The 26852-nt window shown below is 32.6% G+C and overlaps 1 protein-coding gene across 39 annotated transcripts in view; it reads left to right on the forward strand.

Annotated features, from left to right (window-relative positions):
- PPIP5K2 (diphosphoinositol pentakisphosphate kinase 2) overlaps nt 1-26852 on the forward strand; it is an 82911-nt gene that overhangs the window by 40328 nt on the left and 15731 nt on the right. For 5 of the 39 annotated variants that reach the window (XM_063706691.1, XM_055387340.2, XM_055387342.2 and 2 more), the window contains exons 18-27: nt 6610-6751; nt 7500-7723; nt 12582-12709; nt 13285-13399; nt 16291-16335; nt 17092-17199; nt 17289-17405; nt 19434-19601; nt 22642-22815; nt 24074-24146. In XM_063706691.1, the coding sequence (XP_063562761.1) occupies nt 6610-6751; nt 7500-7723; nt 12582-12709; nt 13285-13399; nt 16291-16335; nt 17092-17199; nt 17289-17405; nt 19434-19601; nt 22642-22815; nt 24074-24146 (1294 nt within the window). Of the gene's footprint in view, nt 1-6609; nt 6752-7499; nt 7724-12581; nt 12710-13284; nt 13400-16290; nt 16336-17091; nt 17200-17288; nt 17406-19433; nt 19602-22641; nt 22816-24073; nt 24147-25719; nt 25840-26713; nt 26777-26852 lie in introns of all 39 variants that reach the window. The other 34 variants (XM_055387357.2, XM_063706682.1, XM_063706684.1 and 31 more) reach the window with 11 other exon arrangements.

Below are 26852 nucleotides of genomic sequence, written 5' to 3' on the forward strand. Positions count from 1 at the left end.
AGTAAATATTTTATTTAAAAAAATTAGACTTTGCAGTCCAAATATGGTCTCTGTTGCATATTGTTTTTGTTTTTTTTTAACTGCCTTTTAAGCATGTAAAAACCATTCTTAGCTCATGGCCTGTGTAACAGGCCACATTTGACCTGCAGGCTATAGTTTATTGACCCATGTACTACTTTATGAACATATTACAATTTATATATGCTTTCTATTATTGTTAGAGTTTTGGACTGTTAGGATTAAAGTTGCCATGAATATCCTGGTATGGCACCTGTGCAATGAGCATACGTTTCTCTTGGGTATATTGTAGGAGTGGAATTATTGTGACCATGGTATACTTATTTACAACGTTAGCAGGTAATGTCAAACTGTTTTTTTTTTTTTTTGTCTTTCATTCTTTTTTTTTTTTTAATTATACTTTAAGTTCTAGGGTACATGTGCACGACGTGCAGGTTTGTTACATATGTATACATGTGCCATGTTGGTGTGCTGCACCCAGTAACTCGTCATTTACATTAGGTATATCTCCTAATGCTTTCCCTCCCCCCAGCCCCCACCCCCACAACAGGCCCCGGTGTATGATGTTCCCCTTCCTGTGTCCAAGTGTTCTCATTGTTCAGTTCCCACCTATGAGTGAGAACATGCGGTGTTTGGTTTTTTGTCCTTGCGATAGTTTGCTGAGAATGATGGTTTCCAGCTTCATCCATGTCCCTACAAAGGACATGAACTCATCACTTTTTATGGCTGCATAGTATTCCATGGTGTATATGTGCCACATTTTCTTAATCCAGTCTATCATTGATGGACATTTGGATTGGTTCCAAGTCTTTGTTATTGTGAATAGTGCCACAATAAACATACATGTGCATGTGTCTTTATAGCAGCATGATTTATAATCCTTTGGGTATATACCCAGTAATGGGATGGCTGGGTCAAATGGTATTTCTAGTTCTAGATCCTTGAGGAATCGCCACACTGTCTTCCACAACGGTTGAACTAGTTTACAGTCCCACCAACAGTGTAAAAGTGTTCCTATTTCTCCACATCCTCTCCAGCACCTGTTGTTTCCTGACTTTTTAATGATTGCCATTCTGACTGGTGTGAGATGGTATCTCATTGTGGTTTTGATTTGCATTTCTCTGATGGCCACTGATGATGAGCATTTTTTCATGTGTCTGTTGGCTGCATAAATGTCTTCTTTTGAGAAGTGTCTGTTCATATCCTTTGCCCACTTTTTGATGGGGTTGTTTGTTTTTTTCTTGTAAATTTGTTTGAGTTCTTTGTAGATTCTGGATATTAGCCCTTTGTCAGATGAGTAGATTGCAAAAGTTTTCTCCAATTCTGTAGGTTGCCTGTTCACTCTGATGGTAGTTTCTTTTGCTGTGCAGAAGCTCTTGAGTTTAATTAGATCACATTTGTCAATTTTGGCTTTTGTTGCCACTGCCTTTGGTGTTTTCTAACGCTATTGAGCTAATTTACACTCCCACCAGAGGTCAATGATAGTTGTCATTGCTCCACATATTCTCCATTCTTGGGATTCTCAGATGATTCCATTTTGGTCATTCTGGTGGATATACCTAGAATTTACTTTATTGTGGCTTCAATGTCTATTGACCATTTAGATATCTTCTTGAGTGAGGACAAGTCTCTTGTCCATTTTCTGTGAATTGTCTATGTTTTTCTTCTTGGATGGTAGAAGTTCTTTATATATTCTGGATATGAGTTCTTTGTTACATGTAGATAACATAAAGTTAACACCACCTACTCCGAGCCTTAATGATGTCATGATGTGTTTTCTTTTTTTTGTTTTGTAGAGACAATGTCTTGCTCTGTCACCCAGGCTGGAGTGCAGTGGTGTGATCATAGCTCACTGCGGCCTGAAACCCCTGGGCTCAAGCGATTCTCCTGTTTCAGCCTCCTGAGTAGCTGAGACTACAGGTGCACGCCACCATGCTCAGCTAACTTTTTAAATTTTTGTAGAGACTGGGTCTCACTGTGTTGCCCAGGCTAGTCTCGAACTCTTGGCCTCAAGTGATCCTCCTTCCTTGACATCCCAAGGCTTTGGAATTACAGGCATGAGCCACCACGCCCAGCCAATAATATCTTTTGTTAAGCAAAAGTTATAGTTTTTCATGACTTCCAAGTTCATTTTTTTCCCCTTAGGGTCAATGCATTTTAATATATTGTTTAAGATATCTTTTTCGGAGAAGAGGCCATAAGATATATATATCTTCTATAAACTTACTGTTTTGCTCTTCACATTTATCTGTAATCCAGATAAAATTGGCTTTTGTGTGTGCTATGAGCTAAGAATGTCAAGGTTGTTATTTCCCCTGCAACTATATATACATCTGGGTGTCCCAGCAGAACATACTGAAAAGACTATTCTTTCCCATTACTCAGAAGTACCGTATTTATTATATATGTGTGATCTGTTTCTGGACCCTGTATTCTGTTTGTTGATCCTTGTGCCAATGAATAATACCTCCCAACACCCAAATGGATCCTTCTTCAAGTGTTTTTTTTTTTTTTTTTGCATTTTCATATAAATTTTAAAACAAGCTGGTCAAAAATACTGTTGGGATTTTTTATTTAGGTTGTATTATATCTGTAGTTTGTGCAAATTTACATTTTTTTCTCTAGTCTTTCAATCTGTGAATGTAGTGTAGCTCATTTATTTAGATATTCTTTAATATCTTTCAATAATGTTTTATAATTTACTTCACAGAGTTCTTGTGCATCTTTGTTAGATTTAGGCTAAGGTGATTGATATTGTGCAATTATAAATGGGCCCTCTTGAAAAGTTTTATTCTCTGTTGTTGCTATATAGAAATATAATTGGTTTTAAAATATTGAGATTATAGGCGTCAACCTTGTCGAACTCATTAGATCTAATAATTTATCTAGATTTGTTTCATTCTTTAACAGCACATCTATACTTTTTTTCTTTTCCAGTCTTTGTTTTTTAAAAATTCTTTTTCTTGCTTTCCATAGCTAAGACCCTCAAAATAATATTAAATAAAAGTAGCATTTCTAGTAACACTTGTACATTAAATATAAAGTTTTCTGTAGATATTTTATATAGCTGCCCTTCTTCAAAATAAGGAAATTTCATTGTTTCTATTTGGCTGAGTTTCTATTATAAAAACATACTGAATTTTATCATATTTTCTTTCATCTATTATATCTTACAGTTTTTTGAATGTGAAACTAACCTTGGTTCTAGAATATCCTCAGCTTTTCCATGTATGATCTTTTTCTTTCATATCACTGATTTTAGTTTGCTGAAATTTTGGTTAGGAATTTTGAATCTATGTTCATGAGTCAGATTGGCCTTTACTTTTTTATTTTTGTTGTGTCTTATTTCAATGTCAGGATTATGCTAGTCTTGTAAAATTAGTTAGGGAATGCTTCCTATTTGAGGAGAATAGTATATGTACAAATATTTCATTAAATTTTTGGTAAACTTTACTAGTAAATAGTATGGTAAATCCTGTGGGTGTTTTCTTTGTGGGAAAGTTTCTAATTATGGATTTCAGAATAGTTTAGTACTTCTCAGTTATGTTTATGTCAATATTATTAAATTACATTTTTTAGAAGTTTGTTCATAATTTCTTTGTAATTTGTGTAGGATCTATAGAGATATCCCTTTTTCTTTCATAACATTATATTTTTTTCCTTCTTGATCAGTTTCACCATGGTTGATTAGTTTATTAGTCCTTTCAAAGAACCATTGTTAAGATTTGTTAGGTCTCTGAATTATATGCTTATTTTCCATTTGATTAATTCTCATTGCTTAATATTTTATTTCTTCTACCTCTCTAGTTTTATTTTGCTATTTTTCTGATTCTCGAAATTAATAACACCAGATGAATACTTACTAAGTTATTAATGTTCTGTCTTTTACAAAATATGCACCCTAGGCCGTATATTTTCCTTTATGCACTCTTTTGACTGGAGTCATTTATTATATTCATAAATATAAATGTTTCCAGTGGAGAAACAGCCTTAAATTCTAGGCTCACTTTCTGGATCACTGACCTTTGAGTTTTGCTTCCATAATTCTTTACCACCTTGTTATTTCACAGATTCCTTAAAGCATACATATAGATATTCTTTGCCCAGAATTTTTACTTCCCTTCAGTGGATATATTGGTCCAAACTACCTAGTTTATTATAACCAGAAGTAGAATTGCACTTGACATTTTTTATATTTGTAGAAACTTACTTAATGTGGTTAAATAACTTGCCAAGCTAAATGTCAAAACTGGAACGTGGAACTATATTTTTATTGATGGCTTTTATTCAAAAAAATTCATTACAAATTCATTACAAAGGCATAATAGGATAGTGGTTTAGAGCACCAGTCTGTAGCCAGACTACCTGCATTTGAGTCCTACTCCTTTACATCCTAGTGGTTTGATCTTAAGCAAGTAGCTTAACCTCAGGTAAGTCACTCATCTGGGAAAAGATAATAATAGATGCCTAGAGTTATTACATGTAAATATATGTCAAGTGGTCAGAACCATATTTACACATGTTAACAGAGTCAGCAGATTGTCATCAAATTCCATTAAGTTAGAGTATTTCTGCTAAATTTTCTTTATTGATAAGACAGCTAAGGTTTAATGTTTTTTAACATGAATTCTGAGTCTTTTACTTCCTCCTTGATCTCATTACTATACAGTTCACCTTTAGACAATGTTGGGGTTAGAAGTGCCAGTCCCCCTCACAGTAAAAAAATTCATGTATAACTTTTGACTCTGCAAAAACTTAACTACCAAGTTAAGCCTACCTTTGACTGGAAGCCTTAGCAATAATGTGAACAATGAACATATATGAATGCTCATTATGAAAAAACTGTACACAAATTTCAACTTTTTTTATACACTAAAATAGTCTTGTATTATCTTGTTATGACATGTCTGAACAGGATTTTGTTTGAGGCACTAACAAGAGTAAGACATCAGTTTGAAGAGAGCCCCTGCGAGGGGCAACATGAATTCTGCTAAAATTGAAACAAAAACAAACAGCAAATTTATGGTGAAGCTTAAGTGAAAAAAATGGTGAAATCATTGATACTTTACAAAAAGTTTATAGGAACAGTTTCCCAAAGAAATCAGCAGTATACAAATGGATAACTCGTTTTAAGATGGGACGAGATGATGTTGAAGATGAAGCCCTCAAAGGCAGACCATCCACATCAATTTTGCAAGGAAAAAATTAATCTTGTTCATGCCCTAATTGAAGAAGACCAATAATTAACAGCAGAAACAATAGCCAGTACCATAGACATCTCAGTTGGTTTAACTTACACAATTCTGACTGAAAAATTAAAGTTGAGCAAACTTTCTGCTTAGAGTGCCAGAACCATTGTGCTCAGATCAGCTATAGACAGTAGCAGAGCTTTCAATGGAAATTTTAAACAAGTGGGATGAAGATCCCAAAGCATTTCTTTGAAGAATTGTAACAGAAGATGAAACTGGTTTTACCAGGATGACCCTGAAGATAAAGCACAATCAAAGTAATGGCTACCAAGAAGTGGAATTGGTCCAGTCAAAGCAGAAGCAGACTGGTCAAGAGCAGAGGTCATGGCAGTAGTTTTTTGGGACGCTCAAGGCATTTTGCTTGCTGACTTTCTGGAGTGCTAAAAAGCAATAACATCTGCTTATTATGAGATTGTTTTGAGAGAGTTAGCCAAAGCATTAGTAGAAAACACCCACAAAATCTTCACTACAGAGTCCTCCATCATGACAATGCTCCTGCTTATTCCTCTCAGGCAAGGGCAGTTTTGCAAGAGTTTCAGTGGGAGATCATTAGGAATCTACCTTGTCGTCCTGATGTGGCTCCTTCTGACTTCTGTTTGTTTCCTAATCTTAAAAAAATTTTTAAGGGGCACTCATTTTTCTTCAGTTAATAATGTAAAAAGTCTGCATTGACGTGGGTGAATTCCCAGGATCCTCCATATTTTAGGCACAGACTAAATGGCTGCTATCATCGCTTACAAAAGTGTCTTGACCCTGACAGACCTTAGGTTGAGAAATAAAGTTTTTTACTTTTATCTTTTAATTCAATTTTTCCACATACTTTCTGGAAGTTCCCCAGTATTTTGTATATGTATTGTATGCTCTAGTCTTACAATAGAGGGAACTAGAGAAAAGAAAATATTAAGAAAATTCTAGAGTGAGCTAGAGAAAATAAAATGTTATTAAGAAAATTATAAGGAAGAGAAAATATATTTACTATGCCTTAAGGGGAAGTAGATCATCTTAGAGGTCTTCATCTTTATTTTCACGTTGAGTAGGCTGAAAAGAAAGAGGAAGAGGAGGGGTTAGTCATGCTGTCTCAAGGGTGGAAGAGGTGAAGGAGGTGGAAGGGGAGGCAGGAAAAACAGTACATTTTGGTGTAACTTTTAGGGAAAAACCCTGCATATATGTGGTCCTTTGCAGTTCAAACCTGTGGTGTTCAAGGGTCAACTGTATTTTGTGGTCATTTCAATTTCTGCTATGGAATTATTCTCCAGCTACTGGAAAATTTTGTATATGTATATTGTTCTCTTAGACAATTAGGCATAAGCAGATATAAAATATATACTTTACTCATTTGTAGCTTACTCCATCTGGAAGCATTTCTCTTATCAAATCAATGCATTTAATTAAAAACCCTGTGAAGACCTGTGATAAAGTTTATTCCTTAATTCAGAGTTTGACTTCTCAAATCAGACATCGAATGGAAGATCCTAAATCATCAGGTAAATATGTTTTTCTTAGAGCATAGAACAAATAAAAGTTACTATTCAATTAAGCATTTAATATATGATGCACCAATCTTGTAAGAAATCAAGCCTCTCTTGAGAGCTATGTATAGTATGAGTTAATGTATATCAAGCAAAAAAATAATGGCTAAGTTATAGCGGTTTTTATCCATGACAGCATGAAAGAGAAAATAAAATATTCTCATTTGATTATCTTATTATGCAGCATTGCTATATAGTTAAGCAGTGAGTAGACAGGGTAATAAGAAGGAGCAAGCAACAGGAAAGTGATCTAGGCTCTGGCCCCAAAGCTTACGTGGTTAGTAACTCAGACAACTTTGGCATCTTGGGTTTTTTTCTGGCAGAAAATGGATCATTTGGACTATTTTTAATGTCTAATGTTCCTCTGCTAGTCTGCCTATTCACTTAGTTATGTGAATCTAATAAGAATAACAGTATTGAAAATTGAAAATATATGAGCTTAAAAGAGCTTTGTTAAAATTGTTGCTCTTTTTCTTCTTATTGTTATTAAAGTCTATAATATATGGAAAAAGTCTAAGCCTAGTCCCTAACCCTTTAAGTCTAAAAAATATATGGTTGCTAGTAGTGTATGCCTATAGTAACTCTCTAACTTCATACAGTTGTATTTTTGACACTTTAAAAAGTTTCTAATTATTAACATATTAATATATATTCTAAATCAGATTTTTAAGTTGCATAAACTAAAAATGTTATGTTGTTTTAGATATTCAGCTTTACCATAGTGAAACATTGGAGCTTATGCTACGTAGATGGTCCAAGTTAGAGAAAGACTTTAAAACAAAGAATGGAAGATATGATATTAGTAAAATCCCTGACATATATGACTGTATAAAATATGATGTCCAGCATAATGGTTCCTTGAAATTAGAAAACACAATGGAATTATATAGGCTTTCGAAGGCACTAGCAGATATTGTTATCCCTCAGGTAAGTCATTCTTAAGAATCAATTTCTTATAATATTGAAAAAATACTTTTAAAATGTCTGTTGGTGGATAAAAAGGTAGTTGGTTTTCATGTCCTTGGAAAACCAGTAACTTTACACAGGAAATTAGGTAATTATGAATTTATATTTTAAGGTTTTTATGGTTATATTGATCACATTATTTGATTTTCTAATAGTTTGACTACAGTGACTTTTTTTTAATAGACTATATTTATTAGAGCAGTTTTATGTTCACAGCAAAATCAAACAGAAGGTACAAAGATTTCCCATATGCCCTTGTCTCCATACATAGCACGTCCTCTCCCGCATTATGATTGTCCCCCACAAGAATAGTGCATTTGTTATAACTGATGAACCTACATTGACACATCATCCAGAGTCCATAGTCCATTAGGGTTCACTCTTGGTGTTGTACATGTGGGTTTGGGCAAATTTATAATGACATGTATCATCATAGTAGCATACAGAGTATTTCACTGCCATAAGAAGGTAGTAAAGTTTTTTTTTAATTTAAGAATTGATACTCTTAGAGAATAATAATATGTGAACAAACTAAAGAATGGAAAACAGTATGGAATAAATCAATTAAGTATTTATTGAACACCTGTTTTGCATCTGCCATCTCTATATGGAAATATGTGGAGAGTAACACATAAAGAGTTATGGTCTTATATAAAATTTTTTGCAAGTCTTTTTACTTTATGCAAAAGTATTTTGAAAATAATGTTTAGAGGTCAAGATATACGTAGTTGTTCTTTTGGGGGACATGGGTCTTTTCATTATAGGAGAATAAAAATAAAGGTGTAACAAGAATTCAAATAACTAAAATGCAATTAAGCAGAGAATTGGATTGATAATAAAGGGGTAAGTGGCAAAACATATTGAGATCAGGACTATGTTAGAAGAACAAAGTTCCGGATGTCACTTTTGGACCTTTTTTCAACTCAGTACAAGATTATTTGGATATTGTAAAGAGGAGGTTGGAGTAGATCAGTTATTCCAACTGTGGACTACATAAAGTTTGAAAGCAGGAAAATATTAAATACATGAAAAAGATAAAGATTATGAAAAAAAAGTTCAAAAAGCCTAACTTATAAATACACATGTATAAGAATGGTTTAAATAACTGTCCCTTTCCTAATATTCATAGACAGTACAGGAAAACCTATGGATTTTGAAAAACTGAGAATTCATACAATTGTACAACTTACCTATAGGTATTTGTATATGTGTTAACAATTAGCTTGTTTCTTCACCATGAAAGAGAACTATATATTTGATCAGATATATAATATAGACAATTTTAGGTATATTGTATGAATCTGTGATTTTAAAAATTATTTTTAGAAGAGTATGAAAATATCTCAGACTTTACGAATACGTCTTTAGGCCTTTAGGAAACATTTACTTAGGAAACAGGACTCATTCCCTGACAATTTCTTTCATTTAGCAAATGAAAAAGGTTAAGTTTTATTCTGTAAAAGACAAGTTTTATTTTGCATAATAAAAATGTTTTGGTTTTGTAAGTATGCTTTTTGACAATTAGCTGTGAATACAAGACTTTAAGATATTTATGGCAGCTATAAGCACTTTTCAAGGTCGGCTGTCAGTATATCTAAATGTATCACCTGCTCAGAGGCTAAATACACAATGCTTTGTCTAATCTTTAGCATAACCATGTCTGTGCCATTGTATTGCTTATTTAATCTCACCCCTCTACTGTTTCCATTATATATACTAAATATTTTACAACTGGGAATGAAAAATTAGTCTCTGAGAGTTGAGCCAAAAAGAAAACTCAAGTGTTAACAGTATTGTAGATGGTCATTTCTCCTCCTTACGTGGTGTATGTATTTCAGGTGTATTGTTTATATAGTTGAAGACATTTCTCACCATGTCCTTGTAACTTAAATAAATTCATAATAAATTTTTTTAAATACCAGAAGAAGCACTAAAGATTAGTATGTTACGAAGGAGTTGAGTCACCATTTGTATCTATCAAAGTAATTCTTCAAGCTCAGCTGTTCTCAGTATGTTATGGTGATTCTCTTTGCTGCAATTAGGTTAGATTTTCATGACGGTCTGAGAATTTATTTGAAGACAACTCTAAAATTATTTTTCTTGGATAAGTTATTTTTTAAATCGTTTGACTCTTCAGATGAAATTATGCCCAAGTTTACATAAATCAGTTCTATTTTTGGTAAGTTCGTAGTTTTAAAACAAAAGGTCTTTTTATATGCTTCCCTGGTGTCCTGAGATTATTTTATAAATTGAGGAGAGGACAACTTTGGGTTTATCTCCCTAACTTTTTCATATGACAATCTTTATTGTAACAGAAACTTTGGATTTTTTTTTTCAGAGTGTTGAATCAGTCCAATAAATACTATCTTGCTTTGTTACTTTAGGCCTCGTAAATACAAAAACTGTGGACAGAAGGCAGGTATTTTCAATCACCAAAAATATAACTAACGATTATAAACATATTTGCAGTAATTTATAATGAAAATGTGGTTTGTAATGGAAAAAAATAAAATTTTGCATACATAGTTCTCAAGCAAATAATATTTCCAGCTTCAAGACTTGACTCAGCCAAATAATACTCAGTTTTAACTTGTTTAGAATAATTTAATGTAGATTAACAGGGTACCACTGTGAAGAGAAATGTATATACATATGTTCTGGTGTACTTCAAAATGATACTATGCCTTAAAATATCAGTTTCTGCTCTTACATTGATTGATTAATTTTTTTGTCTGTGCTATGTGAATTATGTAATTCCAGTCATTTCTAGGCTTAAATGATGCATATGGCCTATTTTAGTTATTTTAACAGTTAAACTAGTTCTGATAGGTGTTTATGCTACAATAGAATCAAATTTTCACTTTTTAACCAGGCTTAATCCTCAGAAAATTGGGGCCCTGGTTTAAAAATGATGCTTTATAGCCATGGTGGTATAGTGGTAAATAAAAACATTTAAAGACTAAATTTGATATTAAAATTATATTAATTGAGATGACACATATTAATTGAAGTTTAAAGATGTTTTCTTTGGTTATCTGTAGATTATGAAATGCAGACAGTTCTTTATAGTAGCATTTCCCAAAGACAGTTCAATGACATTCTCATTGAAATCACCATAGAAAGCTTTCAAGTTGCCTTAGCTGGTATTTTAATCAGTTCTATTTGTGGCACAAATATTGAAACTACATATGAGAACTTGCATATCTAAAAAATTGTTTGGTCCTAGTTGATAAAGGCAGATGAGCAAAATATGTCACTGTTTTGAAGAGAGAAATTTCTTGATTATAAAAGTAATATATCTTTGTAATAAAACTAGAAAATACAGATAGAGCAAAAAAATTACTATAACATTACCAACAAAAGAAAAACATACCAATGTTTTGGAATATTCTTAAAGGCCTCTTTCCTTAAATTTATTTACATATAATTGCTTCCATAAATGCGTATATATAGCAAATACATTCTTTACGAAAACTGAATCAGAAAAAGCATACTATTTTACAACCTAATTTTTTCCTTCATTTAGCATACAGAATTTCTTTCCATGCCAATAAAGCTATATATACATTATTATTCCCAATGGCTGAGTGGTGTGAATGTAAGAATAATTTATTTAACCAACTTGTCTTTGGAAATCTAGACTTTTAAAATTTGTTTCGCTCTGTTTACACATGTCTTTCCATTCATTCAAGATCATTTCTGTAGCTCCAGAAATCTTTAATCAGTTTTTACCCAGACCAGCAGTGTATGAAAATCCCTGTTTCCTCACATCTTGCTAATAACAAATTTAAAAAAAAAATTATTTCCCTGATGATTTTTTAATTCCAACATTTTTCTTTTGTTTACATATAAATACACAGTTGCATATTCGCTATACAGTCACCTACATTGGCAAGATCATTGAACCACCTTAGCTTTAGTTTAAGGTAAATGACCCCAGGAAGTCCTGTTTTCCTAGGTCTTTCATCTGTAATCAGTCAGCATTTTCTTTATTAGGCAGTTTTGAGATCTATTGTCTGTACTGATGTTATTCCATGTGAATCTTTCTGGAGGTATCTAGTAGCAGGAAATAGCCTTTAAGTTGAAATATCCTAGAATGAACTTGGAGAGAGAAGGTATATGTGTTTCTTCCCTCTTCCCTTTTCTCCCTCTTTCCCACTCTACCCCCACTTTTCTGCCTTCTTCCTTTCTCCTCTTCTACTGCTTTGAACTATAATTTTCATTGCAATTACTCTTAAAATTGCCATGTTTTCTGGACACTTCACATTGTGCTAATTCCTTACAAATCCAATTAACTCATAATGATTATGTCATTAAATTTGATAATTTCATGGAATCTTTGCTCACTTCCAGTTAAAACTTTAAAAATATTGGCCAAAGCCTTTTGAAGAATGTGTTAGTCTTTTAAATCTTTGACATTTGGAAAGACAGAAATCTCAAGGTTTAATTTTTTTCATATATTTGTTACATATTGTGCTTTAATGTTTGTGGCCTTAATCCACCTTTCTTTTAGGGTTGTTTTTACATTTAAAACCACTGATTTAGTGAATACTAGTCATAAAAATTACATTCACCCATTCATTCTCCGCCTTCAGAAATTACTGGCTTTTGTTCATTCCACCACAAAATCCTTCCAATTATACTTAATAGTTTGAAAATCATACATTTGCAGTTGCAAAAAATGCAAACTCGGAGTTATCCAACGTTCAAAAAAGGCTTGATAAAATATTTGTCTCTCACTAGACTAATTTAGGAGTGTATTTTTTTAGAGTACTTTGTCATTATATCCTTTTTCTAATGTCATGTATTTTTTGCTCAGGAATATGGTATAACTAAAGCTGAAAAACTGGAGATTGCCAAAGGCTACTGTACTCCTCTGGTTAGAAAAATTCGCTCAGACCTTCAGAGGACACAAGATGATGACACTGTAAATAAACTTCATCCTGTGTAAGAAACTGTACTGGTTATTTAAATCTCTAGGCATCTATTTTTGCATACTTCAAATTTAAATTATACTTTGATGGTCCTATGAAGTCAGAAGTGTGTCATTGGCATACTGTGAAAATAGTATTACCTAGGTATTTCTATTAACTTCCAACCAAATTTATTTTTGGCTCCACTTTAGAGAAAACTAAGGTGAGTGGGGAAAAGGGAATATAGGTCATCGTTCACATGGACCATCAATGTGTACCCCATTTAGCAGCATTAATGTCTGTGAGCATCTTTAGGTCTATAACCTCTGTCATTGCTACTAAAGGAGATAAAATAACCTATTTACAGTGTATTTGACTAATATTAAGTCTATTCTTTGACTACTCTCAGAGGTCCTAGTTAGTTATAGTTTGCGTCATGTTAGAAGAATATATACTAAGATAAATTCTCTATTGTGGTTGGAAGAATAATAGATTTTTGTGGTCTTTTACTTCTAGTGAAATTAAATTTAATTTTAGAAAATAATTTCAATATTTAGTGAGTTTTTGATTATATGGTTATGTTTGAACACTGTCTGCTTCTAATTTTAGGTATTCTAGAGGTGTTCTGTCTCCTGAACGTCATGTTCGTACTAGATTATATTTTACCAGTGAAAGTCATGTACATTCTTTGCTGTCTATTCTTCGCTATGGTGCCTTATGCAATGTAAGTAGAATAAGTTATTTCAGTCTAACAAATATATTTAATTTTGTAATTAAATCACTAACTGCTATTTTTACTGTGAAATTTTAGTAATTCATCCTTAAGTTTTACTACTTAATGTCGTCTTTCAAGGGACTACTATATACCAAGCATTTTGCTAGATTTTAGGGATAAAGATGTTCTCTTCAGAGAAGATACATTTAAGCAAACAATAATATAAAGTATTTTAGGTGATTTTATAGACTGGTGGCAGTAAAGAGAAGCCTGATGAATTTGAGTCATTTAGGGGTCAGAATTGATGGAACTTGGTGTTTGGTTAGACATTGTACCACTGATCTACTATTATGTACTATCTACTATTATCTACTATTATGTAATGACATACCAAGACTTAGTGGCTTAAAACAACCACAGTCATTTCATTTTTATCTCATGCAGTTTAGAGTGTTGACTAGGATCAATTATGAAGTTTCTCTTAGAGTCTCATGAGGTTGTAGTCAGACAGTGGCTGGGTCTCAAATAATCTCAAGGGTTTTCTCTCATGTTTGGTGCTTCATCTTGGCTGTCAGCTGGGACCTCAGCTGCGGTTATCAAGCAGAACACCTACATCTGGCCTCTTCATGTGGCCTGCTTCCTCAAAATATTGCACCTGAGTTCCAGGAGTGAGCTTCCTATGAGAGCAAGGTGCAAGTGTGTGGCATTTTTATGACCTAACTTCTAAAATCATGTAGCATCACTTCTGCTGCACTCTCTTGGTTGAGGCAATCACAGAGGTTCATCCAGGTTCAGAAGGAGAGGAAACAACCCACAGCACCAGATGGGCTGAGTGTCACTGTCCTATTGTAAGAAGAGTATGTAGCATTGAATGTGTATGTCAGCCATCTTTGGAAAACACAAAATCTGCCACAGTGATACCTATTTGCCACAGTAATTTGTATTCTCCCCACATACAAAACTCACTTCACATCTCCCTCAGTGCCACCCCCTCCACTCAGTGCCATGCTGTAATAGAGTAATACTACTTGAAGTCCAGAATCTCATCTAAATCAGTCATCTCTAAACTAGCCAAAAGATAAGAATGTTCTTTTATTTTTCTGTGCGTATATTGATATACGCATCTGTGCACGTCTGTGTAGAAAGTGATCTATAAAAGAAAACTCAATTTTGTTTTCTTAATGTACTTTTAAAAGAAGGGCAGTGACATATATAGTGATGATTTGGTATATGTCTGTTTCCTAATCAATCTTATTACTGGTCCTTGAGAGTAATTATTATCAAAGTGATCCTAAGGGTGTTTCAAAGTTCTATTCCAATTAAAATTCCAAATCCATATGTTCTTTCTTCTGGTTTTTTGTTTCTTCTTTGTCCCACTAAAGAATAGAAAAGTGACATCCTTACATAAGTATGTGGATTAGTGGAAAAAAAAAATGACCCTTAATTAGCAAGGCAAAAGCTTGTATATCCAGTAGTACTGATGGAATTGTTTGTGAAGAGGAGCGATACATCTCTTACATGGTCCTTTTTGACATACATAGAGGGTATAAAGAACATGAGTAACATAGGAACTGATAGAAAGCCTGTAGTTGGAGAATAGTAGTAAGTATTGGATAAAATGACAGCAGATATGGTTGAAGAGCCAGTGCCTTGTATTCTAATTGGATTGGGAAGCCATTTAAAGGTTTTAAGCGGGGAAATGGGTGGCTTTGGTTGTTGTGTGGACAGCAGATAGGTGAAAGTGGGTATGAGGAAACCAGTTAGGAAATTATTACAGTGGTCCAAAAAGATGTCATTTGGACTAGGGTGGTAGCTGTGGATCTAGAGTTTTTTGGGCATGTATTGAATTCAGGCTGCATTTCTAAAACAAAAACTGAACAACTTCATTATTTTAAAAATCAGTGCTTCCAGGGGGAAAAATAATTACATGTATTTACTAAGGTGAAAATTAAAGTCTGCCAAAATGTTTTGTTTTCATTATCCCAACTCTTATTATCCTCGTAAGAATCTGTAAGTAATATAATTAAAATCTTACTCAGTATATTCCCCTTTGTAATTTTTAATTATTCAGAATGGACGGGGTAAAATCTTTCTGTAGAATTATTTGTAAAGTTTGTTAAGGAACTAAGATTATAAATAAGATTTCAGGAATATGTGTAATGGGGCCTTAATTTAAAAAGATATTTTTGTGTCTTCTTACATATTAATTACGTTCTGGAAGTTACTACTAAATATTACTTAATTTTATCTATTTATTAGAGAAGACCTAGCAAAATCTATAACTGCAACACTGAGTTAGATATTAAATGGTGTTCTTAATACTGGAGTATCACAAAATCACAAGATCAATTATCTGTTCACCTAATGAAAATTTTCAGTATTTAAACTCATCATTTGTGCTAACTTACCTTTAGTGAAAGTCAGTAATGCTAATTTATGTTTTCTCTTATCAATTTTGAAAAAAATACATCTTTTCACATACTACCTCCTAAACTTGCACACATGCATGTGTGCACACACACACACGGAATGTATAATGTCTAAAATAGAAATAAAATACATGCTGAATTTTAAAAAGCATACAGTCAATGTGTGGTCTTATAATTTGCTTTTAAAACAAGGTGCATTCTGTACTAAAGTCCATAATATTGTATACTCTTAGTGTATACAAAAAGGAAATGTTGTGCTTTTATATATTTGTAATGTATTACATAGTATACAACAAAGGAAATTTAACTGTGATGTACGTATAATTTAAGTAGATCCTGTTAACTGTTGACTGTAGACTTTACTTTGAGTAGTTTTGCCTTTTCAGATAGAATTTTCTACTTTGAATGCTTGTAGTACATGTTCTCTAAGATCCTTTTCAGTTCTGATGCTCTATGATTACATGTTTAAAGACCAATGATTCTCAGAATGAAGATGGAGGAATGGTGAAGGAGATGGTAAGATCAATAGAATTTACATATGCCTCCTTCTTCTGATTTTTGAATATCACTTCAGTGTAATAGGGATACTTGTTGATAGGCCTATATTGCATACATGAACTATATGATGGTGGGAAAAAATGGCATTCCTGTTACAGGATAGTATTCTGTGGTTATGAAATATGATACTATACTAGGTACTTTGGAACTTAACAAAGTTAAAAACTGTCTCTTACCCTCAGAATTCATTAGTGTTTGTCATATTTCAAGAAATTATTTATTTTTCATTTTGTATAAGCGGTTAAAAAAGGTTACCACTAGAACTTCTAATATAGGTTGAATATCTCTTATCTGAAGTGCTTGAGACCAGAAGTTTTTTGGAATTTGGAATTGTTTTTGGATTTTGGAATATTTGCATTATACTTACTGGTTTAGCATCCCTAATCTGAAAACCCAAAATTCTCCAATGAGTATTTCCTTCGAGTGTCATGTTAGTGCTCAAAAAGTTTTGAATTTTGGAGGGTTTTGGATTTTGGATTTTCAAGTTAGGGATACTCAAACTTGTAGAGATTTTAAAAATATTTTATCAAAACAAGCTTAAATAACATACTAAGACTTTTAAATGTAGTGGAATTATTTTTTAAAATTTTGCATATAATAAGTATTCACTTTATGTGGTATCACTAGGATTAAACAAGCTACCATAGTGACAATAAAGTGACTTTCAAGTAACACAGTTTGAGAAAATGCTTACCACATGTATCTTTTGTTCAGGAATCAAAGGATGAACAGTGGAAACGAGCTATGGATTATTTAAACGTTGTCAATGAGCTCAACTACATGACTCAGATTGTTATCATGCTTTATGAGGATCCTAATAAGGTAAACAGAGCTCTTGATTTATGTTTTACCAGACATAAATAAAGAGCTTAAAGTTTCTTATTTTGAAAATGTTCTGTCATATTTCTTAGGATCTTTCCTCAGAAGAACGCTTTCATGTTGAATTACACTTTAGTCCGGGAGCCAAAGGTTGTGAAGAAGACAAAAATTTGCCATCTGGCTATGGATATAGACCAGCTTCCAGAGAGGTAATGAAGGTGGAACTCTCAGTGCTTAGTTACTGCAGTTCTAGATTTTCGTGAGGTTTCTATAAGAGATTTTTATAATGTACTATAAATAATTCTTATTTCAACTTCTAAGCAGGAAAATGGTTTAAATTTTTTAAAGTGTGATTTGTATAGACTATACTTTTATGCATATTGGAATACTTAGGAATTTTATCTTTTGTTTAGATTGTTTGAATTTTAAGGCCGTGTTTAGAATGGATAACCTTAAACCTTTAATTCACCAAAATTGACTTTTTTGGATATAGTACATGTGATGTGCAGTCCAGTTTTGTTGTCTTCGCTCTATGAATAACTAAGCCCCAGTATTCAAGAGTTCATACGTTTTCTGCCGCCTATAGTACTACATCTGATACTGCAGACATATATTGTGTCTGTATTTTGATTGGTTGGTTTCTGAATTTTTAGTCTTACTTGATTGCTCTATTTGTCTCTCTCTCTACCAGTACCACAGTCTTAATTATTATAGCTTTATAATAAATATTGATATTGAGTACAGAACTCCTCCAGCTTTGTTGTTCTTAAAGATTATGTTGAATATTTCATGTTTCATGCATTTTCATATAAATTTTATAATCATTTTATAATATTCTAAAGACTCTTTGAGATTTTGATTGAGATTACCACTACTCTGCAGATCAATTTGGAGAAAAATGATACTTTTTCAGTATTGGGTCTTCTAGTCTAAGGACTTGGTATATTTCTGAGTTTATTTAACTGTATATTTTTTGATAAAATCATTATTTTTTCATTAAAAATAATAGCAAAAACCACAATTACTTTTGCACCAAATAATTGTTTTACACCATCTTTGTCATATTAATTCCTAGTTCCCTTATAGTTTTTTATGCTGTCATAAATGATTTATTTATGATAAATTAAATTTCATTTATGATTTATTTAAATTTCATTTTTTGTTTTTGTCATATTAAATTTTAACTCAGTTTTGTATAAAAATTTTATAGCTAGCAAACTTATAACTTGATATATGCTGTTATTCATTCTAATAATTTACCCTTAGAGTCATTTGGAATTTTTATGTATGTGATCATAACATCATCTATGAATGATGAATAGATTTAGTGATAGTGGACATTCTTATCTTTCAGTGTCTTATTATTAACTGTGATGATCCCTTCAAGTTTTGGATATCCCTTATTTGATTAAAGAAGTACCTTTTTATTCTCTGTAACCCTTAATTTGATGAGGGTTTTTATGTACTCAGTTTATTTTCTTTTGGCCAATATTATGTTTATGAGGTTCATCAATGTAGTTGCATTTAGTTTTAGTTTGTGCGTTCTTATTGCTTTAAAATATGTGTTTTACTGTATTACTATGGTCCAATGTATGCATTATCTTATAGTTGGATATTTGATATAAAAATTTTTAGCTTGCCTGTCTCCCATACTATGTTGGAGGATTCTTGCAATCTGGGACTGTGTCTTATTCATCTGTGTCCTAGTACAATTCATGGCACATGTTATACACTTAGTAAATGCTTAATGAGTCACTGAATGATTGTTACTTTTAATGCAGTTATCACATTTATTAGAAATATTTGGAATAGATTTAAATATTCTAAAATATATAAATACAAGTGCTGTTTAGTTCGTGCTCAGGTTGATGAGACTCCTGTATAACAAAGCTCATCTCTATTATTTCTTACTGTCATTTATTATTATTGTTTATTTATTCTTGCACTTGATGAAATGTAATTAAACGCTTTGTCTTATGTGGTTTTTTAATTGTCATTTTACTGTTTAATTTCTCCATAGAGTATATGTATTTTTGAACTCAGAGACTCTGCCTTTTCCCTCATAGTACACAGCATAATACTAAGCTGTTAGAAGAGTTCAATTAATGTTAATTCATCTGAGTAAACAAACTTATATATGTATTTCAAGTACCTCTACCAGTGGTAGTTGAATCTGTTCATCAGAAGAGATTTCTTAAATCTGAATAGTAAAAGTGTTTTATATTCTTTGCTCACAGAATGAAGGCAGGAGACCTTCTAAAATTGATAATGATGATGAACCACATACTTCTAAAAGAGATGAAGTTGATCGAGCTGTGATATTGTTTAAACCAATGGTATCAGAGCCAATTCATATACACAGGAAGTCTCCACTTCCAAGATCTAGGAAGATGGCTACAAATGATGTAAGTATATGTATCAGAACACATTTTTCATACAGTAAACTAACTATATTTTAATAAAACAGAAAAGAAAATACAGCTTTAATTGTGGAGCTTGGGAAACCAATAAATTTTTAAATGTTATTTAATCTATTTTTAAATAAATTACAAAAAATATAGAGGCAGTTCAAAAATAGATTAGCTTTAGAATGTTGAGCTTTACATATAGTTTTCATAAAAAAAGAATGCAAATATAAAATAAGCTGTTTCTAGGAACTTGAAAAATGAATGCTTTTTTTTTGTCTTGTTACATTAGGAATATTTACATTAGGTTGATCTTCAATAATGAAATTTTTTTAAAAGCCTGATTTAATGGATCAAGAATAATTTTAGTTAGAGAGCAAGCCGGGCATGGTGACTTATGCCTGTAATCCCAGCACTTTGGGAGGCCGAGGCGGGTGGATCATGAGGTCAGGAGATCGAGACCATCCTGGCTAACATAGTGAAACCCCATCTCTACTAAACATACAAAAAATTAGCCAGGTATGGTGGCGGGCACCTGTAGTCCCAGCTACTCAGGAGGCTGAGGCAGGAGAATGACGTGAACCCAGGAGGCAGAGCTTGCAGTGAGCTAAGATCACGCCACCGCACTCCAGCCTAGGCAACAGAGCAAGACTCTCCCCCCCCCAAAAAAAAAGTAGAGAACATTTGCTGGAGATGCTTTAGCAATAACTGATTCAAGTGATACTATAGGTAAAGAAATGAAATTCTAAATTGTTAGCCTAATTGCAAAGTCTATATAGGAATTTGAATGTTTGATAATATAATAAAAAATTTTACCTTTATATTAAGATCTATAAATAGGTTAGAATAATTCTTATGCTCTCTAGTAGAAAAACATTTAAATAATTAATAAAGTAACATTTAAAAGGAAAGTTTAGCAGTTAGAATGAAGCTTGTTAAATAAAGCTTTAGCACCTGTATACATTCTTAATACTTTAAATCAGTTTTATTTGGGGTTATCTCTGTTTTCTGTAGGATGAGTCTCCCAGCACTGATTGAGGTCAGTGCTTCTAACTGTTTTCTAAATGCTCTAGTAAAAGTATAAAGGAAGAGGGGCCTGGCGTGGTGGCTCATGCCTGTAAACCCGGCACTTTGGGAGGCCGAGGTGGGTGGACCACCTGAGGTCAGGAGTTCGAGAGCAGCCTGGCCAATATGGTGAAACCCCGTCTCTACTAAAAATATAAAAATTAGCTGGGCTTGGTAGTGCCGGCCTGTAATCCCAGCTACTTGGGAGGCTGAGGCAGGAGAACCACTTGAACCTGGGAGGCGGAGGTTGCAGTGAGCCCAGATCACCCCCCTGACTGCACTGCAGCCTGGGCAACAGAGCGAGATTCTGTCTCAAAAAATAAATAAATAAATAAATACACACACATATATACATATATATGTGTATATGTGTGTAAAGGAAGAAATTAAGATAGAACCATCAACTTTTAGAAAAAAACATTATTTAAATATGCCAGTTCTGAAGAATTAGGTATAGCATTTTTTAGCATTTGATGGGTGAGAATAAAAACAACGAAAAGAATTGTGCTCATTTCTACAGCCCCAAATTATACAAATATATGTGTTTTATGATTCTCAAATTTCAAATATATATGTGCTCCAGTTTGACAATTTTGTATAGGCAAAAATCTGTCCATAAAGTAGATCCTTATAACTTTATAATGGAAATCATATAGTCGTTAAGGTTCCCTTGAATGTGATATTTTAATTACAAAAGAAAAGGGTTATTAAAGAGGGTATTTAACAATTATAGAACTTGGAATTATTTGTTCTGTTATAACTTAATGGAAAAAATGAAAAATCTGGGATTATCTTCAGGTATCCTTAATTTCAGAAAATTTGGGAAATAAGCTATATTAATTACTATAACCTACACTACTATTTGTGTGAGGGCAGTGATTTTGATGTGTTATTGAATAAGCAATCTATAGTTCATCAAATTATTCAGAATTTCACCATTAAACCCTCTCCTCTGCCCTCCAAAAAGCCTATATAACACTGAATACAGCAAAATGTATTGTAAGTCTTCATTTTGCAACTCATCTATATTTATAAAACCTCTAACAAAATCACTGCCCTTGTTAATCTTTAAAATGCAAAACACATTTATAAACCTTTTTCTCATAAATACTTAGTTGATTTCAAGAGATTATTTCTATGCCATGCTAAACTTTTACTTCCATAAGGTAAATTACTCAAGTAAAATCTTGAAGACTTTTTCCAGCGTCCATCATCTCCATGGATATAAGAAGTTTGTACTTCCAAAAGACACACAGAGAAAAAGACTGTTCTCTTCATTTTGTGCAAGTAGATTTTACTCTGTCCTCACTCTCTGAAACCTGAACATGCAAACATGTAAAATGAGAATGTTTGCTGCATGTTTTGCCTACTGAATCTGTAAATATCTCTGGAAGGGGCAAATAGATAGCTTGAAAGTATAAACAGGTGCAATTTGAGTCCATCTTATGATTTCTGAATTTTTTAAATATGTCAGGGAGACAGATTTAGTTTTCTAAGTTATGTATATTGAAATCCCTTTGACCCTTTGCACAATTCTTTAGTGTCTCGGGTTGAAAAATTCACCCAAAATAGCACAAAATCTTTTGAATATCTTAAATTAAGCAGAAAACCTGTATATTTTAAAAGTTGCTAAAAAAAGAAACTTACTAAAATATTTCCAGTTTTAACAGGGAAGGGACAATTATGAAGCAGTATAAGTATTTTATGTCTTTTAAGGTAATAAAATATTTCCATAATTGTTATCACATACAATTAGATTCATTAGTCATTCCTATCAAATTCTCAAATAGTGAAATATTTGGCTCCCAAATTGCTGTTTAATAGTTTTTTTAAAAATTAATAAGCAAATATGAACAAACTGTATTTTTTTTTCTTTCTGATCATTTGGCTCTGTTGTATCTAACTTTGCATGCTCTGCTTTTTTTTTTTTTTTTTTTTTTTTTTTTTTTTTTTTTGCCCCCTTTCTCACTTCCAGGAAGAGAGCCCCCTGAGTGTGTCTAGCCCAGAGGGTACTGGTACCTGGCTGCATTATACCAGTGGTGTGGGTACTGGGCGTCGAAGACGCAGATCAGGGGAACAAATCACTTCTTCCCCTGTCTCCCCCAAATCATTGGCTTTCACATCCAGTATTTTTGGCTCATGGCAACAGGTTTTTAAACTTTACTTCATTAAACATTTTTCCTCCCTGCATTCAGAGCAACAAACAGCTGTCTTTGAGGACATCTAATCCCTTGTATTTCACATCAGAGTAAATCCTTCTGTTTTCTAATTTTGAGTTCATTTAAAAATACTTAATGATATCTGCCAATATTTAAGGGAAAGAAATCACATGGCATGTGTTTAGTATTTTTACTGAGAAGTTTCCAAATATCCAGGATTTTAAAACAATCAATAGATGTTATTCTCCTGGAATTTCACCTTGTTAATAAAATTATTTAAAAATGAAAGATCTTTTTTGACTTGTCTTTTAAAACTTTCAGAAACAAATTATGTAATTTGATTGTAAGAAAATGTATTAATATTTTCTTCCATAATTGAAAAAATTAGATTCAATTTGGAATTTGCTGAGAAGGTAAACATTTTTTAAAATATCAGAATTTATGTGGCCCAGTTTTAATTAGCAGGATATATCGAATATTGATAATTTTCTTCCTCATTATTCCATTATTTGGAAGTATCTAATTTAAGGAATACATAGTCTGTTTTTCTTTGGACTGTTTAATATTTTAATGTTCTCTTTAAGAGGGAACAATTGCATATGTGCCCATCAACAGTATGGGTCAAAATAAAATGACTTCAGAAGGACTTTCTGTGATGACATTTGGAAACTTAAAATATACATGATTTCTATTACATTGGAAGGTCTACTGTCACACATGAGGTTTCTGATAATTTCAGCAATTTCCTTTTGGAAATATAATGCATTTGACTATAGGAAAAGGGATTATGGTATCCATTAAGGCTGTGAATATTTAAAGGTTACTCTGATAAAGCCCATGCATGGATCAATAATTGTATGGTGATCTCAAGAGTCTCTGTCTGTCCTTTCTTTTGTTTGTAGTTGTTTTTTCCCCCTTCAAATACAGGAGCTGTTTAAGAGTGGGCATTTGGCTTCTTTTAAGAGTGAAATTATATCAATCTCTTAATTGCTTCTTTTCATCTGTCTTGTTTCATACATGATGTTTCATTCTGAATGCCTGCTTCGCACCACTTCATTGCAAGGACCTCATGAAATGGACTCCCTTCAAAAGGGGATCTTGCATGATCTTTCATGTTTTATGTATTTCTACTAATATTTATCATACAGCTTATTAACCTTTGCCTGTCTGGAACAGGCTGCATATGAAGTATAGACTTATGAATTTATTTTACTGTTTTACTTCATTTATTTTGGATTCCTTATGCAGGTTGTATCTGAAAATGCTAATTACCTGCGAACACCGAGAACTCTTGTGGAACAGAAGCAGAATCCTACTGTAGGTATGTGGTGTAAAGGAAATTGTGTTCCATACCCTTCTTAAACTCACTATTGTGCACACATGTAAAACTCTTTGGTGAAAGCATGACCAAATGCTATGCTGTAGTTTTTATTTAATGTGTACTAATTCAGAAATGTTGAGTTGTATAACTCAAAATAAAGTTTTGATAAAATGAAGAAGAGATAGCATTTAATTTTGTTACATAACCCTTTTGGATGCCTGCAATGATAACCACTTAGTTCACTTGCCAATGCTAGTTTTTAATCTTGTACTCTGTAAGTTAATTTATGAAGGAAACTTCATTTTCCCAGTTGATAAAGATGAAAAGATGCTATTGCATGCAGAAAGGGACTTTCCATTTTTCTGATTAAAAATATTTTTAAAGTACAGAATACTTCAAACCCTATATGAATATATTAATTTTCCTTTGAGCAGCTCGTAAGGAAAACCAAGCAAAACTAATGCACAATGGCAGTCTCAGTCTTTATTAACCTATAGAACATAATTGGTTCTTTGCTAACACTCAAAGCAACATTGAAAAAGACCTTTCTAAACTCATTTGGTTTAAAGCTCATGGTTGATAAACTATGAAATAGTGGCGTATTATTTTCTGTAAATAGTTGTCCTAATAGGTTTAATAAAGGCATAAACAGATCTCGTTGTAAGTTTATGTATGTACTGTGATCTCTGTACTAAGTATATGAACTGTTGATACCTACATACTTGAGGATCTCTCTTTAATTTCATATAGCTTGTAATGATAGTTTTTAATATTCCTACAGTATATTTATAGAAATTTATATATTACTCCTTCTTATTGATGTATCATAGTATATTTTATAGAAATTTATTTAATCCTTCCCCAGTGATGAAAGTGTTATTTGGATGTAAAAACTTTTGCTACAAATTGAGCATCAGTTTATACTGGCTGTTTTATTTGCTAATAATGTTTTTTATTGGTAGTCTTATTAATTAAGATCTTAAGTCACTTGTTAAGTATTTAAAGTGATTTAGGCCTTGAATGACTGAAAAGGACCTGGTCTCACAAATAAATAAATTTTGATATACTTTATTTCATAAGAAAGAGTAGTAATTCTTAATTCAGGGGCATCAGGAAAGATTTGTCATTTATAGACATACATTAAAAATACTGATTTTATATGACTTAATTTGTGCTAGAAGAGGTGTTTTTTTTTTCTTTAAATATGGCTTGCCCTTGGAAATTGATTAACAGAGTCCTTTCTTGTCCTAAGTTATTTTTATGGCAGTGTTTTTAATACTTTAGGATGTATATGTCTAATTATTATATGGACATATTTTTTTTTCTCAAAGATAACATTTCATCCAATGTTAAATTACCCCATTTGTACCTATGATAAATGATAGTGGTGTTTAGAAGTATTGTATTAAAACTGACCTCATTAGGAAATTACAAGAATATTGTGAGCCTGTTCAAGGCACTTCCAAAGGTTGCCTTGTATGTGGTAAGAGCCATGTTAATTGCATGCTGCATGAATTCCCAATGTGAATGGAAGAACACCCGTTGTGTATGTATTTTCTCTAACTCCCATCAGGGTCTCACTGTGCGGGCCTGTTTAGCACCTCGGTGCTCGGGGGTTCTTCAAGCGCACCTAACCTACAGGATTATGCTCGTACTCATCGTAAAAAGCTGACCTCTTCTGGCTGCATAGATGGTATGTGCACACATGCACACACAGATTCATACCTACACCCATGCACACACCCATGAGCAGTATTTCTCAAAGGCAAATCTTAGGCCACTGACTGATTCGAGTGAAATCCTGTCATCTTTTGCCTAAATGACTGTCAGTGCTCTCTGTTATCTACAACTTGGATCCATGTTTCATCAGACAGTTAATTGTAGTTAGATTTACAGTACTTGTACAATAAGTTTGTTGAAATGGAAAACTTAGAACAGTATTATGTGTATTCTTCTTTTAGATAATTGATTATATTATAAAGAGCAAGCGTTTCTTTGATCTTTTAAACTTTTATTTATTGTTAACACTTATTTTACTTATTGAGCTAATTAAAGTGAGTGGAATGTTTATAAGTAGAGGACAATATCATATTGGCAATATTTTTATAAAAATAAACACAGGATGAGAATATTTTAGGATCCCTAGCTGAAGGAGATCCTCTTAATGTTGTTAATATACCTTAAGTTTTAATATTAAGAATTTTTTAAGGCTCATGGAAGCGTGTCCCTTTTGTTAAGAGAAGTGGCTCTAGCTCTTTCAGGATCGTCTTTATTTAAAACATTTTCTCATTTATCAACAAATTTATTTTAGACAGTAAAACATGGATTTACCAGAATTGCCAGCTCATCTTGCTTTTCTTTCTTTTGTATATTTCATTTGACACTTTTCCTCTGTCATGAAGCTAGTTAACTTCTTTTAACCAATATTTACCTTATTACATTCTCTCATTGTCCCTTCTGCATGTCACCTTTCTAACCTCCTCATATATTTGTTTTTCCCCTCTTTCTTTTAAGTGTTCTTTTTGTAGCTGTTACGAATTTCAGGTACCTGTTTTTCTCTTTCTTAGACGCCACACGCGGTTCTGCTGTTAAAAGGTTTTCTATCTCATTTGCTCGACACCCAACCAATGGTACGTTTTGCTTTTATTTTAAAAGATACTCCCCTGCTTCATCCCTTTTTTATTTTTATTTTATTTCAAAATGTGG

This window comes from Gorilla gorilla, chromosome 4 (assembly GCF_029281585.2).
Source record: "Gorilla gorilla gorilla isolate KB3781 chromosome 4, NHGRI_mGorGor1-v2.1_pri, whole genome shotgun sequence".
NCBI lineage: Eukaryota > Metazoa > Chordata > Mammalia > Primates > Hominidae > Gorilla > Gorilla gorilla.